The sequence below is a fragment of the Mugil cephalus genome, chromosome 9 (genome assembly GCF_022458985.1).
Source record: "Mugil cephalus isolate CIBA_MC_2020 chromosome 9, CIBA_Mcephalus_1.1, whole genome shotgun sequence".
NCBI lineage: Eukaryota > Metazoa > Chordata > Actinopteri > Mugiliformes > Mugilidae > Mugil > Mugil cephalus.
This window is the reverse complement of record NC_061778.1, coordinates 10,540,661-10,558,702: the sequence shown is the minus strand read 5'-3', so window position 1 is coordinate 10,558,702 and position 18,042 is coordinate 10,540,661. Positions and strand designations below refer to the sequence as shown.

The following is an 18,042-nucleotide window of genomic DNA, read 5'->3' as shown; positions in this document are numbered from 1 at the left end:
GTCATGATAATCACGCCGATATTATTACCCGACGTTCTTCTTTCTCCTACGCAGAGAGCGTGTCACCCTAAGCGGTTCGGCGTTGATATGTGACTATGTAATGATGAGGCCTAATTCAGGGAATTGTTTTTTTATGGCTTCCTTGCACACTATGTTGCAATATTGTTTTGTGCGCTTCATTGTCTGCAGACGTTGGAAGAAAAACCCACACTGTTGTCGCTTTGTGCCTTCAAAGTGTATGTGTGTGCGTGTGTCTGGGGGGGGTTTAGATGGAGGAGATGATTAAAGACATTCGGGAAGTGTTCATTAGCAACCTCGATGACCTGACCTGGATGGATGCAGAGACCAAGAAAGCAGCCGAGGAGAAGGTAATGCATGTGAAATTAGAATTATTATAATGTGTTCTATATATTGTCTTTCGTTCTTCGGGGATGTCTGACTAATTTTTATCTGCTTTTGTGCAGGCCCGGGCTATTCGGGAGCGGATCGGCTATTCCGACAACATCATGGATGACAAATACCTTAACAATGAGTACAAAGACGTGAGTTTCATTAAAGAGCCGGTTATGCATGCTTTCCTTCTTTCGCTCGGATTAATGGAACAGAACACGGCGTGGGTTCACCGCGGCCACACATCAGTTCTGCGAAAACATCTCACCGAAATTCTTGGCCTTTATGAGTTTCGCCGGGGGAATATATGACCGAGTGTTGATAGCTCTCATCGCGTCTAATCCTCCCGTTTCTCTGGCTGTGTGTTGGTGTTAGCTGAGCTACAGTGCAGAGGAGTACTTTGAAAACATCCTACAGAACCTGGAGTATGTGCAGAAGAAACGCCTGCGGAAACTCCGAGTCAAAGTCAACAAAGAGGAGTAAGATTTCCCGCGAGGGGAGAATTAACCAGCTTATGTGTAGTAAATTTAAAGCCGCAATGCTACATCAGCAACAATAAGTTTTGTTGTTTTTTTTTCCATTTATCGTTGGTGTGACCTGTTATTTGTCTCATACCGAGCACGATGCATTCACCTTCTCCCACACAAACTCCTACTCACATATAGAGTTCAGCCTCCCACAGCAGGGATGCTAACATTATCCCGCTTATTAATAACTGCAGGTTAATTTTTATACAGTTCAGCAAATATGAATTCGCGGTACCGCCAGTTCATTCCACTCTCCTCGTCTTTCTCCAGGTGGGTGACCGGGGCCGCTGTTGTCAACGCCTTCTACTCATCCAGCAAAAACCAAATAGGTATTTCATATGTGAGGCTGGCAGGCGCACCGAGTAATAAAAGGAAAGAAAGAAAAAAAAAAAGATTTACATTGCTTTGTTTTTCTCTCTTTTTTTTTTTGCCCAGTGTTCCCAGCCGGCATCCTTCAGCCCCCTTTCTTCAGCAAAGGCCAACCCAAGTCTCTCAACTACGGCGGCATCGGCATGGTAATCGGTCACGAGATCACGCACGGCTTTGATGACAACGGTATGACTTTCCGCGCCGCTGCTCTCTGTTTCTCCCGGGTGCAATTTTGGCAGATTGCACTGGTATTCGAATAGAAATGTTTCCCTTGTACCTGGTACCACTTCAGGCAGAAAAAAAAAAAAAAAAAGATGCTCAAATGTTCACAGACATTTTCACCGGGTTATTATGTTTCTGCTTTAAAAATCCCAGTGCTCTTTTGCAATGATATCCACTCGTAAAGACAAATGAAACAGGGATATGTAACAGCATCATTTTTAGTGCAGTGTTTAACAAGACTCAACTCCCAACTCAAATCTGACTTCTTTTTTTTTTTTTTTTTTTTTTTTCTAGGCCGTAACTATGATAAGGATGGTGACCTGAAGGACTGGTGGACCCCGGACTCAACTCACCGGTTCCTGGAGCTGTCAAAGTGCATCGTCGATCAGTACGGCAACTTCTCCTGGGACCTGGCCAATGGACTGCACGTAAGTTCCCTCTTTGTTTTCTCATTTTATAAAGATTTGATCGGATTCCCCGCAGTGTTTTTTTTTTTTTTTTTATCTATACTATCACACGCCTTGCTTTATCTAATTTATTTGCTTTCTTGTTAGTTGTGCCAGCTTATCTGTCTGCCACATTTCTACCCCCCTCACCCCCACCCCCCTCCCTCTATTTCTGCATATTCTCTCTGCTTCAGGTGTCCTTAACATTTTGTGTTGACATATCTATCCCTCTCCCTCTCTTTGTCTCTCCTCCGCTGTCCTATCCCTTTTGTTCAATGCTTCTTTTATCCCCAGGGGAAATGATTTCTTCTATCCCAAAGAGTGATATCCGCGTTTTGCCGAAATACAGGAAAGAAAAAAGAAAAAAAAAAACGATATTTGTTTCCCTTGTCCTTTTTTCCCTGCCAGTCTTTGTGTTCTATGTCCTTTTATCCCCCTTCTAGTTAAACGGCAACAACACCCTCGGGGAGAACATTGCTGACAACGGAGGGATTCGACAGGCGTATCAGGTAATGAGCCCCTAAAACAAAGGAGGGGAGTCTGTTTATGGGGGTTTACAGATGAGGCAGAAGGGGATTCAATCTGTAGTTACTGTCATCTGCTTGCTAACATTAAGAGACAAGTCGTTTTGCCAGGTCACTGACTGTCTCATTAGCTGCTGTAAACACAGCAATAAAGGACACCGATGCTGCCAGCGTTGACTGGGGGTAGACAGAGAGAGGGCGTTTTTTTCAGGTGGCCCAATCTTTTTGAAGTGCGTTTACGTCGTCAGTCTCGTTTTCTCTTTCGGGATCAAGCGCAGACTGGGTTTATTAAATAATTAACAAGATCTCGCGCAGACGCGCAACGTACTTTTAAGGGGAGTTTTCAACCTAGAAATCAAACGTTCAAATTAATTATTTGAACGTTTTTTCCGTCCAGGAACATTAAGGGAATTGTGCTTTTTGAAAACAGCTTGCAGGCAGTATTCTCAGAAAATATAACCTCCTCGGTTTATTGCTATATTTTGTGGCACTAGTAGCTCGTTCATTCAGTCATTAGCTTATTGGTTGTCTTTATGATCGTTTTTTTTTAATGCTCTCTGAGACTGCGAGATAAGATTGTGCCATTCCTTTAGGCGTACAGGGACTATGTGAAGGAGCACGGAGAGGAGGCGCCACTGCCTGGCATCAACCTTTCCCACGATCAACTCTTCTTCCTTAACTTTGCTCAGGTAACCGATTTCTTGGTTGATGGAAGTTTAACAAACTGGGGTCAATATTTATGGTCTAATGCGGTATGTCCTTGTATTTTTATAGGTGTGGTGTGGAACGCACCGACCGGAGCAAGCTGTTAATTCCATTAAAGTGGATGTTCACAGTCCGGGGAAATTCAGGTAACGTGAAACCAACAGTGTTTTCTTCACATGCACTACGGAGAGGGGGGGGGGGGCAAAGGGCAGAAAACACATTAAAGTGGCAGCTAACTTCTTCAAGCCTCGACAAAATGATTTCAATCCACAATACAGCACCTTCAGCTGCCAGCCATCAATCTCCTTCTCCTCTGCGTTTCACAGGGTGCTGGGCTCCCTTCAGAATTTCCCAGAATTTGCCAAAGCGTTCAACTGCAACAAAAGCAGCTACATGGTCCCCGACAACGTCTGCCGCGTTTGGTGATCCACGGATCCCTGGGATGCGTCGTCCCCGTCTCCCTAAAGTACCTCTCCCCTCTGACTGTTGGAGCGGGGGCTACGGGGAAATAGAAGCTTCCCTCGTCCTCTTTTACTGGATGGACCATGGCTGGTGGACTGACACTGCAGTATGCACTTCATCCGAGGACAGCCGCAGACTGTGCCTCCACAGGCAGACGGACCACTGTCCCTTAGACTCTGTTACTGTAGTTCATTCAATCAGCCTGATTACTCTCCTGCTCACTGGATTCAATCAGTTTTTATTTCCTCTCATCGTGTTTTACTTATCATTTATGAGTCTGCCAATGTGTATTTGTGAGTGCGTATGTGAGTGTCTTTCGGTCAAAATACTGTGGAAGCAGTTGGCGAGAGAGGGGGCAAGCAGGCAAATGTGCTCAACCCACTGGTGTACGAATACACCACACACCCACTCACACTGGTATACATGTAACAGGGCTGTACCACTGTACTGTATGTGGGACTGAGCTGTATGGCTCTCATGAAACCTCAGGTGGTTTCAGCCTTCATCTACATGCTGACGCACTCTACAATGTACTCGAAATGTACTCTTTGTTTATTACATAAAACTAGATTAGATAAATTATCACAGAAAATCTGAACCTATTTTGTTGAATAGACCAGTTAAGTATTTAACCGTGATCGCATATTACGCAGTACAGTTCTATATTTAATGTTGATGATCTTGCTGCAGTTGACAGCTGGCTGCTGTTCGTTAGCAGAATGAAGATAATAAACCAAAATGAAGTTTTTGCCTTTAAGATGACAGCTGATCACGAATCACTGAGATGACAATCGACAGACACCAGACCCTTCTCTTGTGTTCTCTGAGCCTCCCGTGTGTTTCGGTGTGGATGTATGTCTACGTGTCTTTTCCAATTCTTTGTAAGTCATTTTGTATCACTGCCTGCTGTTTTGTCAAGCAAACTGGTATGCCTTACAGTCGTGTCGTCACGTGTGAGTGTGTATGTGTCTTCACGGGAGAACAAAGATTTAAGAAAATGTTTCATTAAAGAAGTAGTTTGACTTTTTCCACACGCTTGGTTGCTTTATTTTTCAGAATCAGATGAGAAAATCGTTGTCACTCCCATGTATGCTAGCCTGCTGCCAATAAGCTTAGCAAAAAAGATTGAAACTGCCACTTTACAGCTCTTATATTAAATTGATATAAATTACAAAGTGTAAGAAATGATGCCGAACACACTGAGACAGGTTAACACGAGCTGCTTGCTTATGTTGCGAGAACACTGCTGCTACTAGGTGAATGCTAGCATCTAAAAGCCACTGAGGCTAATACTTTAGCAAGCTAGCAAGCCAGGTGCAGAAACAAAATAAAAGCACGAGGAAGTAGAATATATTCATATTTTTCTCAGACATATGAGAAAATTATACAGAAAAGTATGTAAGGCTATGACTAAATGGCTTAATTGCATATTATATTTACTTGTCGCCCACTTAATTTCTGGAAATGTCAGCAAACACGTTACAACTCGTGAAGTAGCTATTATGAGAACGCTGAAAATAAAAGGCCTATCAACTTTTCTCTTGAACACGATAAAACAAACTTTATTTGAAGGCAGCAGTGAACATATGCTAATTACCTGGTTACCTACCTGGTAACAAAGACAAGACAATTCACTTTTTTTTGTCTTAATGTATTCACATACTTATTCATTTACTCATGAACACAAATAGATCCAATGAATGATTAGTGTTAGTTTCTACAATTATGCAAGTAACAGTTTAAGTTAGAGTCTCACATCTGCCAGGTTTCGGCATATGTGGTGGCAACAATTCGTCAAGTTGTGCACCAACATTTTTAACCAACTTTCTAAGACGTTTTATGGCATTATTTCAATATAGAGATGTTTAAGGCCTCTTCACAAAATCCATTAAATTTTATTAGTAATCAGTGAACTTTTATCTGAGTTTAACCGACCATGATCCTCAGTGGAACATTAAAATGACATGAGAGTGGCATCGATCTTCTCACCGAACACGTTTAGTACATGAAAATGCTGAACTGTACGTTTAATAAAAGAACGTCAATTTCTCAGTTTGGTCTTGATTTGATCTTATGATTTTTCATTCTTTACAAACAAAGCAAACTGTTAATAATTCATAGTTATAGTTATATATTTATAATAGTTCATAATCGCATGTATTTTTCTGAATGCAGGTGATTGTATAAAGTCATTGGATCACAAGTCACCGTTTTGTATGGCTCTTTTTATTTTATGTCAATATGTAACTGTTAGACTGTGGCTCAAGGTTGTTAATTGTGGATTCTTTTTTTTTTCAGCCTTTGCCTTTTATGTAGAAGTTAGTGCAGCGAGTGATGCACCATTACTTTAAGACCACAGACTGAATACATAAAAAACTAAACCCGCCAGTACAGTCTTTATACTTGTTCCCACTTCTTTCTTTCTTTCTTTCTTTCTTTACTTTGACTCGACTTGTAGAAAGACAAATATACCTCAGTTGCCTGTAATTAGATACTTTATAATAATGACCGATTACGATCTTGAGGAGCTTTTTCTTTTCTTTTCTTTCAAAATAAACCTTTAAATAATAATCTGTAAGTGACTCTTGAATTTGGGTGTGTATGCGTTGTTTTGGGATCAGGCCTCAATATATAGATACAAAGAGTTAACGTGTTGCCGGCGGAAAGCCCAAAAATATGAGAAATAAGAATGTCAGTTGGGGTTTAAACTGAGCATTGTAATGATTATGCATGGTATCTTGATGTTGTTCTTAGCCACATAGGAGAGAATGAATTAAGATGTAAAAATGATTTAAATATCTCATAAAAATGTCCTCTTACCCCTTAGTATATAATGCTCTACCAGAATGTAAACCTATAGATGTATTCAGGCAGGTATTGCCTCACTCATGGCCCATCCATACACTATTTTCCTCTTCAGGAGAATATTAGCCATAAGGGTTCATAATTTAATTTTGAAATTTCCACAGAGAGGGGACGAAGTTTGCAGGCGCTCAAAGTTTTCTCCACTAATTAGACCTATAAGCATCGGGGCAAGTTAGACACAATGCAGACGAATGTTCGTGCAGTACCTTTATGGCCGCTCCCAAGCTACTGGCCTACTGGTAAATATACACCGTCCTGCAATGAACCACGCAAGCACATTTCCTGGCGCGGGGATGGCTCGTACCCTGGCTGAAACTGGAGAAGATGGAACAGTCAGGGATGTGCAGGGAAAGCAGGAAAACAGACAGAGCCAAAGAGAATTAATTATAATGCGCAGGATGTATAGGACAGGGATGCCAAGGAGAAGCACGATAAATATGTGCACGCTTTGAAGCCAAGTGTCAAAAAATATCGTGAGGGATGGGGGCGTGCAGCAGGGGGCAAGGGCCAACACACACTTGTGCAAATATACAGAAGTAAAGCTGAGACTTTCTTGACCTTTATTTTGTTTATTTCTTCATTTTTAAGATTTTTTTTCCCCCCACCGCAATGCATAAATTTTAGCCTATCCGTGGTTTGCACCCCATTGTTTCATCTAAACAACCCTAATGTGTGCATACCTCCCATTGGTGGGGCAGACCAAAGGCATTTTTGTGTTGTTTTTGCTGGATTCCACAAAGTGTCACCAGTGTGGCAAAGACAAAACGGGCTGCCTTTGAAAAACAACTACAGGCTTGATTTCTCAAATTTTTTTGCTGCTTTCATTTGCTAATTTGCTCTTTATGCTTTATTTCAAGTATTGCAACAGTCCCCCCCCCCCCCCCCCCCCCCAAGTATTCTAAAATTCAAAGTTCAGCACGCGAATTGCACGTGAGTGTGTTTGTACCTCTCTGAGACTCATTCAAGTATTTTTTTTTTTTTTAAATCTGAATGTCAGTGTGCAATCACTCGTTTAGTGCCAAGCCTCCCCTTTTGCTCTCGCTGGCTGGTAGCTCGTTGGCAGATAACTGAAAGTTCACACCACCCACTTCCCTCGTGCTCTCACCCTCCCTGTCATTAGCAGCTATGCTAGCTAACATCACAGCTAACATTACAACACCTCAGCATGTTCCTGGGAGGCTGAACAGAGTGTATTGCACTTAGAACATTATAGACAGATTTATCCCAAAGTGACATGGAGCATGGGGGGCCCGATTTCGAGCTTAGGAAAAACAAGAAAGATATATTCCTCAGCAGAGAAAACATGAGCGGGGCTTTTAAACCTTAAAACTTGATGACAGTTGTTAGAAAGTCGCCCATTCCAGAAACCGTCCTGCTCCCCCCGCCCCCCGTGTCGTCCTCTGGTCATAAAACGACTCAGTTTTCTTTCATGCGCCCTTTGGGTGACCCTAACAGTGGGTGCACTGGTATGTGTGTATGTGTGTTTGTGTGTATTGAAGGTGGCGGGGGGCAAAGAAGCAGCCTCTGGAATGCCTATGTGTGTGTGTGGTAGCGCTCGAGGCCCTGTGTAAAAAAAAAAAAAAAAAAAAAAAAACGTGTTAAAATACGGTATGTACGCATACGGTATGTGAGCAAACGTGCCACTTATACAAACAGAAGAACACACGCACGCGCACTTACAAAGTACGTGCTCAGATCAAGAGTGAGAAAATTATGATAACTAGTGTTATTTCACAATTAATTCATTCGCACGGCGGCTCTTTCTGCAGAGTGCCCTCTTACTGCAATCACTGTTAAAAGCCATGTATTTACAATTTTCTTTTAAAAGTTGTAATTGTCAAGACTTTAATGTCAAGGCTTTGAAAGTAAAAATTAAAATATTATTAAAGCTCTCGATTTAATGCATTCATTGACTATTTCAGTTTAAAAACGCATTACTCGGTATGTACTCAGGGAGCAAAAAGCAACTTTAAATGTATGTTGGGTTTTTTTTTTTTTTTTTTTACATGTTTTAAGATTTTATGTGTTTAATATAAACCATTTGCAAATGCTACATGTCATGAGTCTGAACCATTCAACATTTACATTACAAATGCTGGAATTTAAGCATAAACATTCAAAGACAGACCGTAAATCAAACACCTCTTTAGTATAACAACATTTCAGTCGTGAGTAATGACGGAACAGCTGAAAACTTTTTCTCATTATTGGGCGAATGTTTCTCGTCTGAAAATCCAGAAATCTTAATGGTTGAACTCCGGCTCCATAATTAATGTAAAACAGTGACCTCCTGTGGATGTTCCACTTATCTGTGCCTGTCAGCTGAGCCCCGCTCTGGACGTGTTTAGTTTACTTGGAGCAACACCGAAAAGATCCGAGGATTATTAAAGGATTATGTATAATTTTTTTTATCTTCAAACGGTTCCTGTCATTTTCTGCACAGAATCTCAATCCTCATTCACTCATGAAGCTACGTGCCGTAGCCTGCTCCAGTGGCATGTGTTCGCACTGACATTTACATCAATCAGCCACAACATTATGACCACTGACAGGAAAAGCGAATGACATTGACTATCGTGTCACAATACAGTGTTGTGTTTGAAAACTTTTGGAGCTGGCATTCGTACGGATGTTGCGTAGACATGTGCCACCCACCTAGACCAGACACACACACACACACACACACACACAACGGTTTAGGAACGACTCAAAAAACGTGATGAACAGCACAAGGTGTTGATCTGGCCTCCAAATTTACTACATCCCAAACAACAAGCCTGATCCACAGAGGCCCCTCAACTCAACCCATAAGACCCAAAGCCCCCCCCCCAACGACATTCACCCTCAGAAGGAGGAAGGTGGTCATAATGTTATGTCTGATCGGCGTATGTACTGCAGCAGTTTGAGAAAAAGCCATTCATGCTGTTTTTTTTCCTCAGATTTCGATCACTGCGCTAACTGCAATAGTTCAACTGCCCTCCCTCTCAAAAAAATAAAATAATAAAAAAAATACATCACATATCTCTTATTCCAGTTATTACACTTGCAATCTCACAACTGTAGAAATGATAATTGAACCGAAACAACACTATTTTTCTTTTTTTTTTTTTACAGAAACCCAATTTTCACTGCTAGCACCACTAAGCACTGATCTTCTCCGAGGCACAAAATAAGTGAAAGATCAGTTTCCTTTCCGTTGTATCTCAGGTGACACTGTAGACAAACACAATTCCTGTTCACTCCGAGCTTCCTTTGCAGGCCTGGCACTTTGTTGGTTCAGCTGATACATCAAGATTTATTGTTACAAACAAAACGCTCCTTCTGCTCTGACATGCGGGCCTCTGAGGAGCTCGGCAGGTCACAGGCTTCAGTTTGCTTTCCATCTCAGCGATCTTGTCGGGCAAATATCCATCCATAAAGCCCAGTAGCTCAGTGGGCTGCATGTTACACAGTGCTGATAGACTGATGCATAAATTGCCAGATGCTTTAATGCAAAATTAAAAAGAGACGGGCCATTGTTCTTCTTCTGTTTTTAATTGCGTGAAAGCAATTTTACTTAAATTTCCTAATGTTTTTTTTTTTGTTTTTTTTGGGGATTGCAATGCTTACATCAGATCGTTCGAAATGCGGCAGCTCTGAAACGCATGGCTACAACTGCTGCGTTCAGAATCTGAGTTTATTTTTTTATTGATTTCTTCTAAACCACAGCTGGATCTGGCCTACAGCTACTGTTACAACAAACATATGAATTCCCCGTGAGTCAGTCAAGAACATCACCATTGTGCATGCAGGGGCCCCCGCTTTTTGCTATCCCCACCCCTCCCCATAAACGAGCTGAAGACCAATGGGGACTGGGTTTTGCCTACAACACCCCCAGGCTTTCAAAGAACTTCCCTCAGACCAGGTGATGCCAGGTCCTAAGTCTACAAACAACAAGCTGTGTTAACTTAAATCACAAAGCTGCTTACCATGTTGCAGTCGTGTACGCATTACTGTTAATTTTACACTGTTGTTGCTGCCTTCTAGTTCTCACAGAGCTTTAACAGGCGGAACATCTGTGGGGTCATAATCGGGCAGGTTCTATATTTTCACCAAACAACTTGAGGCAGAATGGCAGCAAACATCCAATATAAACAGCAGACAGAATTAATGTGGTGTTAATGTACCACACCTGGAAGACATCTTATTACGCAGCGCCATGTGGTGTACCTGGTGCACCGTGACGCCAAACTGGAGCTCGCTCTCATTGGTGCGTAAAACGCTGTTATTCAGTTACACACATCCCCGATGCTGCGGAATCGTTGCGAATTGCATCGCAGGGGCGTTTTAGTGCGACATTTTCCATGCGTGTTTCGGGTGCGTGTGTGGAAGTGGTCGCAGATTCACACGTGTGTCTGCAAAACCCTGTTTGCAGTGGGATGCTGCGGTGCGGAAAGTTTCCATCTCAACCTCATTACCCCGTCGGAGCGATTTCTTTTGCATCTGGTGCGCATGCTGAACCTGACGCCGAATGCACAGGCTCATTTGGCCCCGGATTATGAGACTTACACCTCTTGCTTACTGGAAAGTGGATGTGCCACAACCTGCAGTAACGACCAGACAATCTAATTCTCCGTTATTAAATGCAGACTCCCAAATGCCCTTTAAAGCTGACAGCGCCACTATTATAGGATTTGAGGCTCAGCAGTAATGTCAACGTTTGAGCTGACACGAGGGACAAACAGGAGTTGTTTGGCTACTCCTAGCAGAGATCCTAATGTAGGCGGAAACGATCTGTGCTTAATTCAGCTTTAATCTAAATTACGGTATTGTGCATAAACATTCAATAAACACTTCAGGTGCACTAGTTATGATTAAAAACTCCCCCTTAGCTGTCTAAACTCTGCAACTAAGAGCGTTTAAGAAAGTACAGCTCACCACACATATTTCTTTCGATTATTATTTTATTTTGCTGATCATCATATTAGCGTGTGGTACCACTCAAAATAATAATAAAAAAAATAGCATGGCAATGGCATCTCTAATCCGAATCCCCGATATACTGTATTTGATGCCCAACTGTGTTACAAAAGTACACACTCATAAACTGTCGCCATCAACTGTCTACAGCAATTGTCATTACATGCATTGTTGGAGGCCATATAATGAAAAGTAAGGGGATCTATTTTGCTTTTTCCATATGCAGTAAAAAAATGTTACGACGCCAAATTTTCGAATCATGAGACAAAAATAAGTAAAGTAGAAGTGATATCTGTGAGTCAAAACATGAATTTTACAGAGCCATCTAGTCTACAAGAGGATTTTCTCTTTTTTTTTTTAATTTCAATTTTGAATTAGCAAACCCTTCATTTCCCCTAAACATTAACCAAGTTTCTTCTTAAAACAATCAGGCCATCTTGAATATAACTGTAGGGATTTAATGTAGTTTAATGTACTGCACTCACACAGTAAACTATTAGTGTTGCCAGACAGAGCTGCTGCAGATGTTCACTCGCGTACTTTTCTTACGTTTTTTTTTATGACTAATTTCAAGTCAAAACTGAGAATTCTTTTTTAGTACTCAATTAAGTCCACACTAAGTAGGATTTCAGTTTGCTTTTGGTGACTCTGTAACAAACCAAGAGGGTGAGAGCAGAGCCAACATTGCCAGTTTCCAAGCTGAACTAAGGGGCCGCACATCAGGCAATACGAAATATGGATTTTTCATTTTTAATTTCAGCAGTGAATCAAGCAAGGCTGTCAAATAGCATTAGGTAATATTTCCCCTTTTATTTCCCCCAAACACAAACGCAGACTTCACCATCAAATGTAATGATTTCGTTCTGTTGTGACTTTTTTTTGTTCTTAAAGGGAGGTGGGTCCCCACAGCTTGAGTAATACAAGTGCACACTTTCATTATGCGATCGATCTTAGTCATACACGTTTCATTTTTTTTTTTTCTTGCAGTACTTTATCTCTGAAGAGCTCTGCTAAGTGTTCAGTGGCTCGAATCTGCAAACACTGAAATGGCTCACATCTGATATGTTCATAGAAACAGCTGGGTGCTCTCATCAGGACATCCACTTAATGGTTGAGCTAATGAATTACAATCCATGATGCCTAAAATTGCTATAATTCAAGAAGATTAGATCATGTATCCCAGAAGAAAATTGCATGAGAAAAGAATCTTGAGGAAATTGCAGATCTATGTTTATTTGATTAATATAACACGACAGACAGTTATTCATGGCTCGTAGCCACAGAAACTTTGTTCTCAGACTAACATCATCACCACTGGACCATGGCCAAGAGCCATTTAAATTTATTGCTCAATTTTACGCATTTAATATTTATATATTACACATGTCTGCCAAAAAAAGCTGACAGTAAGTTTCTAATAGAAATTTAATATCAAGATGTAGAGATCTTTTTCTTCTCCGTGTCCCCTTCAAAGAAAGCTTCATTTCCCTGATGAATTCAATTTCTTCTTCACATACCTTTTTTCTGCCAAAGAAAGAAAATCAGAATCCATTAGTGTAACAAACACACACACACTGCAGGCTGCAGTTTGCCCGGTCAGATTTGGAGATGGAGCAGTATTTGATGGCGTTTCTCTTAAGTATTTCTTTGCGCAGTGTTGTACAGTGTCATTTTGATCTACTGTTGAGGCGAGGTGAAGGTCGAAGAGATGGCCAAAGATAAAGAAGGCGTGGGTGCTGAACTTCAGTCTTATGCAACATTAAGATTAATAGAGACAAGGGAGTAGAGATTACTGTATAGTGCAATATAAGATAAGATGAGATGTACCCAGGGAAAAATGAAGACAAAGTAGGCAACTGCTAGGCAGCCGACAATCCACCCCACCACCAGCAGAACAGGGAATAATTTGTGGGATGAAGCTTCTGCAAGTAAAGAGACAAATATACTAAAAATAACAATGCATTGGGAAGGGTGTGGAAGGATTTACTGTAAAATTACTGATGAACTCTGCGTCATCTTATGTCCTATGTATTCTGGATAGAACGGGAGTCACTTACCTCTCTTGTACATGGCACCTCTCCCTGCGCTAATCTTTTTGTTGTGATGGGTGCAATGCCAGGCTCCATGCTGTGAACAGTTGACATTGGCATCCGGCAAGGCAGGGAGGAACAAATCTGGCGGGCTTGGAATTAAATCCATCCTTAACCCTTCTTCGGTCCCATCTAAGTTTAGCCTCTCTCCTCAACATTTATATATATATATATTTATTACCAACAGGATTTTTTTTGGAGGCAATGCCATTCCTGTCACCTCCTTCTCTCTCTGTGGACCAAGTCCCAGCTGTGTCAGGGGCCAGGCTTCTCTTTGAGCGTTCCCCAGGAGGAACCGCTGCAGCTGTGGCTGGCAACTTTGTCTCTAGAGGGAATTCTGGATGTTCGGCTAGGTCAATACATTTCAGAAAAACAGCATCAGATGAAAATCTACTGTCTTAAATTCATGTTGACATATATTTATATATATTTGATAAAGACAGTTAAGATTGTTGCCACTGACAGGTTGAAGAGGTCGTTTGTTCCTCAGGCCATATGGGCCTACTGCGCCACCGATTGTAATTCTTCCTGTTTGTAAGTGATGCTGAGGAATAACGCGATGCTTTCAGTAACGGTTAATTTGCTTTCGTGCCAACCAGCCGTGACAACACCACTCTCATGTCTGCGGGATAAATATGAAGCTAACCTAGCCATAGATAGCAAATATAACAAATTAACAGACAGATCAAGTATAAATATATCTAATGGATCTGTTGTGCTCGTGTCTATTTATCGGCCAGGAGATGGAACTTTCTGCAATCTTTGAAAATTGCCTGTCAATAAGCAATACAATCCCATCTGGTTGCTTCTAGACACATACACACTCACTGGCCACTATATTAGGTAAGTAGCTAAGCAGCCAGTTACATGGCTGCAATTCAGTGCATTTAGGCATGTAGAGGTGATCAAGAAAACTTGCTGAAGAATATGAAAATATAAAAATGAAAATATCCAGTGAGTGGCAGTTGTGTGGACTAAAACGCCTTGTTGATGTGAGGAGAATGGGCAGACTGGTTAAAATCATAGAAAGGCAACAGTAACCCAGATAACCACTCATTACAACCAAGGAATGGAGAATACCATCTCTCAACACACATCACATCGAACTTTTAAGAAGATGGGCTACAGGAGCAGATGACCACACCGGGTGAAACTCCTGTCAGCTAAGAACAGGAAACTGAGACTACAGTTCTCACAGGTTCACCATAATTGCACAATAGAAGACTGGATAAAACGTTGCCTGGTTTGATGAATCTCGATTTCAGCTGCAACATTTTGATGGCAGTCAGAATTTGGCGTAAACAACATAAAAGCATGGATCCATCCTGCCTTGTATCGATGGTTCAGGCTGCTGCTGGTGGTGTAATGGTGTGGGGGATATTTTCTTGGCACACTTTGGCCCCTTAGTACAAAGTGAGCATGGTTTAAATGCCACAGCCTACCTGTTGCTGACCATGTCCATGACCACAGTGTACTCATCTTCTGACGGCTACTTCCAGCAGGATAATGCACCATGTCACAAAGCTCATATCATCTCAAACTGGTTTCTTGAACATGACAATGACTTCACTGTACTCCAATGGCCTCCACAGTCACCAGATCTCAGTCCAATAGAGCACCTCTGGTAAGTGGCGGAACGGGAGATTCGCATCATAGACGTGCAGCCGACAAATCTGCAGCAACTACGTGATGCTATCACATAAATATAGACCAAAATCTCCGAGGAATGTTTCCAACACCTTGTTGAAAGTGTGCCACGAAGAATTAAGGCAGTTCCGAAGGCAAAAGGGGGTCCAATCTTTTACTAGCGAGGTGTACCTAATAAAATGGCCGGCAAGATTATATGAGATACAACATATCTAGTGGATAACTTCAGGAGTGTTGGGATGTGAATTCAGCTTTCAGGCAGAGGTAGGCATGTTGCCGGCAAGGTGAGCCGAAAAGGGTAGAGTAGCAGTAATTACCGGAGACCTCTTAAGAACCAAAAACCGAAAGAACGAAACGGAAGGAAGAGAGAGGAAAAGCTCAGGTGGTCTACAAAGTACAGCGCGCAGGAAGAAATTGAGAGCGGAAAGAGAGGACACTCGTGGCGTAATTGGATGAACACTTGCAACTGACAAGGTCGGCTCCTGAAAATGACAGCTCTCTTTTTTCCTCCCTCCAACCCCTCTTGTTGTTAAGAGGCCTCTCCAATCTATTTCCCCTGTTAATTGTGCATCTACACAAGCACCCTCACATGCCGACGTATAGCCCGGCATCTGCGCACAGAGATCCGAGGCACACTGTGTAGGGGTCAGGCAGAAAATATCTATCGTCTGCTATCGCTGCAGAGTTTTACTCCATTATTGTTAACTCTAACACCATTGTACACTGTATTCTTTGCCTTTCCAAAACAGTTTTTCTACTCCTGCTAAGCCGGAATCTAATTTTCCTCCTTTGTGGTTCTTTGAGATCAGGTGCATTATCTTGGTCTTTCTTCCTTTTGGTGTAGTAAGAAATGACCTGTTGCTCATAGTGAGCAGCCATTCCTGATACAGAGCTGAGGCATGATTTTGGGCACATTCATTTGCATGTTTTTAATCTCTTGCTATTTTCATCACTTTGGATCAATGCTCAAATACTCTCAACCTGGTTTCCTTTGATGCACTCCCATCTTTCAGGTGATATTAGTACCTAGCCTCTCAGGTCCTTTGCTAGCTTGTTCTGGCTTTATGTTGGGGAGGCTCCACAGACTGACCTGGAATTTAAAGGTGAAAACGTTAATGCTTCCAGTTTTCTTTTTCTTGTCTTGAACTTTGATCAACTCATATCTCGATTTGTGATTTCTGTAATTATTTTTCTGGGTCTCAACCACTGCAGTTCTAACCTCCAAGCTTACGACTGGCTTCAGTCCATTGCATTTGCAGTGGAGGGAATGAACAATAATCCAGACCTCCTGCTCAAGTTGCCTATCTGGCAGCTGACACACGCCTCAGAGAGCATCACTCTGTTAGCAGCCATGACTGCGGTAACTGGAAAGGACATTAATTTTATTTTATTTATTTATTTATTTTTTATTCTTTTTGGCAAACACCAAAGCTGATCGTTGCCCACTGCGCCAGTTATTGTTGGTGATGCATGTTCTCCAGCATCTATTGTTGTGCCAAAGACACTGGGGGTGTTTGATATTTCCCCCTGGTGAGAATAACTAACGTAATAGTGACTTGTGTGCTTGTTAGCTTTGATGCAAAGTATTTCTGGTCCAGCACCATATGCGTCTTCCCACTTTGTGTCTGAGCTGCAGCGACACACTGCAGTCTCACAGGAAGAAGCTTGTGCATTTGGCTGTCTGTTTTCATTTTATGATTTGACCGAGTATTCACGAGAGTGTCCCGTTTGGCTTGCCATACACTGCCCCCAAAAAGACTCCTTCATGGCATTGCTCATACCTTACGTAACGTTATAACTGAACTTATGTGTCTGTATTCAGTTTTTATATTCACTGTCACTACCTATTTTAACTTTCCTTCCATCTCCTCTGTGTATCTGTCAAGTAACTCTTCTTACTCTTCACAGGTAAGCCTCCCATGTGTTTTTGAGGGATAAAAGGAAGAACCTGCTGTTCTTTTGCACAATGCCCGGGGATGCTGCACTAACGCGGCCCACGCCTGGGCTGTTGTGCCTGAAGGTGTGGACTTGCCAGGGGCTAGTGTGTGCAGATGATTTTAGGCAGATTTGGGATGCAAATTCTAATGAATGCACCCAAGGGAACTGAAGTGTGCATTACCTGAGATGAAAAATTCAAGTGGTGTTGCGATATCACATTTTAAGTGTGTCACCACGAGTCCCCTCTCTCTCTGTTTTTGTGCCACCTGCAGCTATTCATCTAAAGATGACAAAGCAAAGGGCTGTTGAAAGCTCCCGAGGACTTTTCTTATAGACCAAGATGCAAGGGTCACTTATTCACTGACAGTTAAACTTTCATTTTCATACATATCTTGTTAAGACTAGGTGCACCCACTCGAGTTCATAACAGACCTGATTATCACATCATTGTTTAAAGAAGGGGTCTGCTAGAAACTAGTAAATTGCTAATTACACTTGGATCTCATGTGTTTTGTTTCAGTCCCTAACATTTCTTTATTGGACTCATTGGATTTACTCTGTAAAAGGCTGATGTCACTCGACTTGGTGCCCCTCTGGTTTGCATTAATCCCAGCCTCAGTTTATGCAACTCTGACCCTTCGTAAAGGAAAATAACTGCTCTCTCAGTGCTGGCATGGAGGAGACATGTTGTTCAGGCTCAGAGGTCATAGATTTAAAAAAAAAAAAAAAAAAAAAGCTTCTTTCATCATTAAGAGTTTTTTTTAAACAGACATACATTGATCAGCCCCAATATTATGACCACTGACAGGGGAAGTAAATGACACTGATCATCTTGTAACAATACAACGTTCTGCTGGGAAACTTTTGGACCTGGCATGACACTCCTTGGTGTGCACCA

The 18,042-nt window shown here is 41.8% G+C and overlaps 1 protein-coding gene and 2 long non-coding RNA genes across 5 annotated transcripts in view; 1 reads left to right on the top strand and 2 right to left on the bottom strand.

Annotated features, from left to right (window-relative positions):
- The window catches only part of LOC125013269 (neprilysin-like), a 30,458-nt gene extending 25,780 nt beyond the window's left edge, over nucleotides 1–4,678 (top strand). For 2 of the 3 annotated variants that reach the window (XM_047593768.1, XM_047593769.1), the window contains exons 14-23: nucleotides 270–368; nucleotides 465–542; nucleotides 766–869; nucleotides 1,188–1,246; nucleotides 1,353–1,472; nucleotides 1,803–1,936; nucleotides 2,398–2,463; nucleotides 3,072–3,167; nucleotides 3,253–3,329; nucleotides 3,510–4,678. In XM_047593768.1, coding sequence (XP_047449724.1) covers nucleotides 270–368; nucleotides 465–542; nucleotides 766–869; nucleotides 1,188–1,246; nucleotides 1,353–1,472; nucleotides 1,803–1,936; nucleotides 2,398–2,463; nucleotides 3,072–3,167; nucleotides 3,253–3,329; nucleotides 3,510–3,609 — 933 coding nt within the window. In that variant the 3' untranslated portion in view covers nucleotides 3,610–4,678. Of the gene's footprint in view, nucleotides 1–269; nucleotides 369–464; nucleotides 543–765; nucleotides 870–1,187; nucleotides 1,247–1,352; nucleotides 1,473–1,802; nucleotides 1,937–2,248; nucleotides 2,464–3,071; nucleotides 3,168–3,252; nucleotides 3,330–3,509 lie in introns of those variants that run through there. The other variant, XR_007113374.1, reaches the window with a different exon arrangement.
- Nucleotides 1–18,042, bottom strand: part of LOC125013272 — a 33,955-nt gene that overhangs the window by 13,336 nt on the left and 2,577 nt on the right. Inside the window, exon 2 of the long non-coding RNA XR_007113376.1 lies at nucleotides 6,717–6,825. This is a non-coding gene — a long non-coding RNA (uncharacterized LOC125013272). The remainder of the gene's footprint in view (nucleotides 1–6,716; nucleotides 6,826–18,042) is intronic.
- LOC125013271 lies at nucleotides 12,688–14,262 on the bottom strand. Its single transcript, XR_007113375.1, has 3 exons — nucleotides 13,527–14,262; nucleotides 13,297–13,391; nucleotides 12,688–12,993 (listed from the first exon to the last, which is right to left on the bottom strand). It is a non-coding gene; the product is annotated as an uncharacterized LOC125013271 (long non-coding RNA).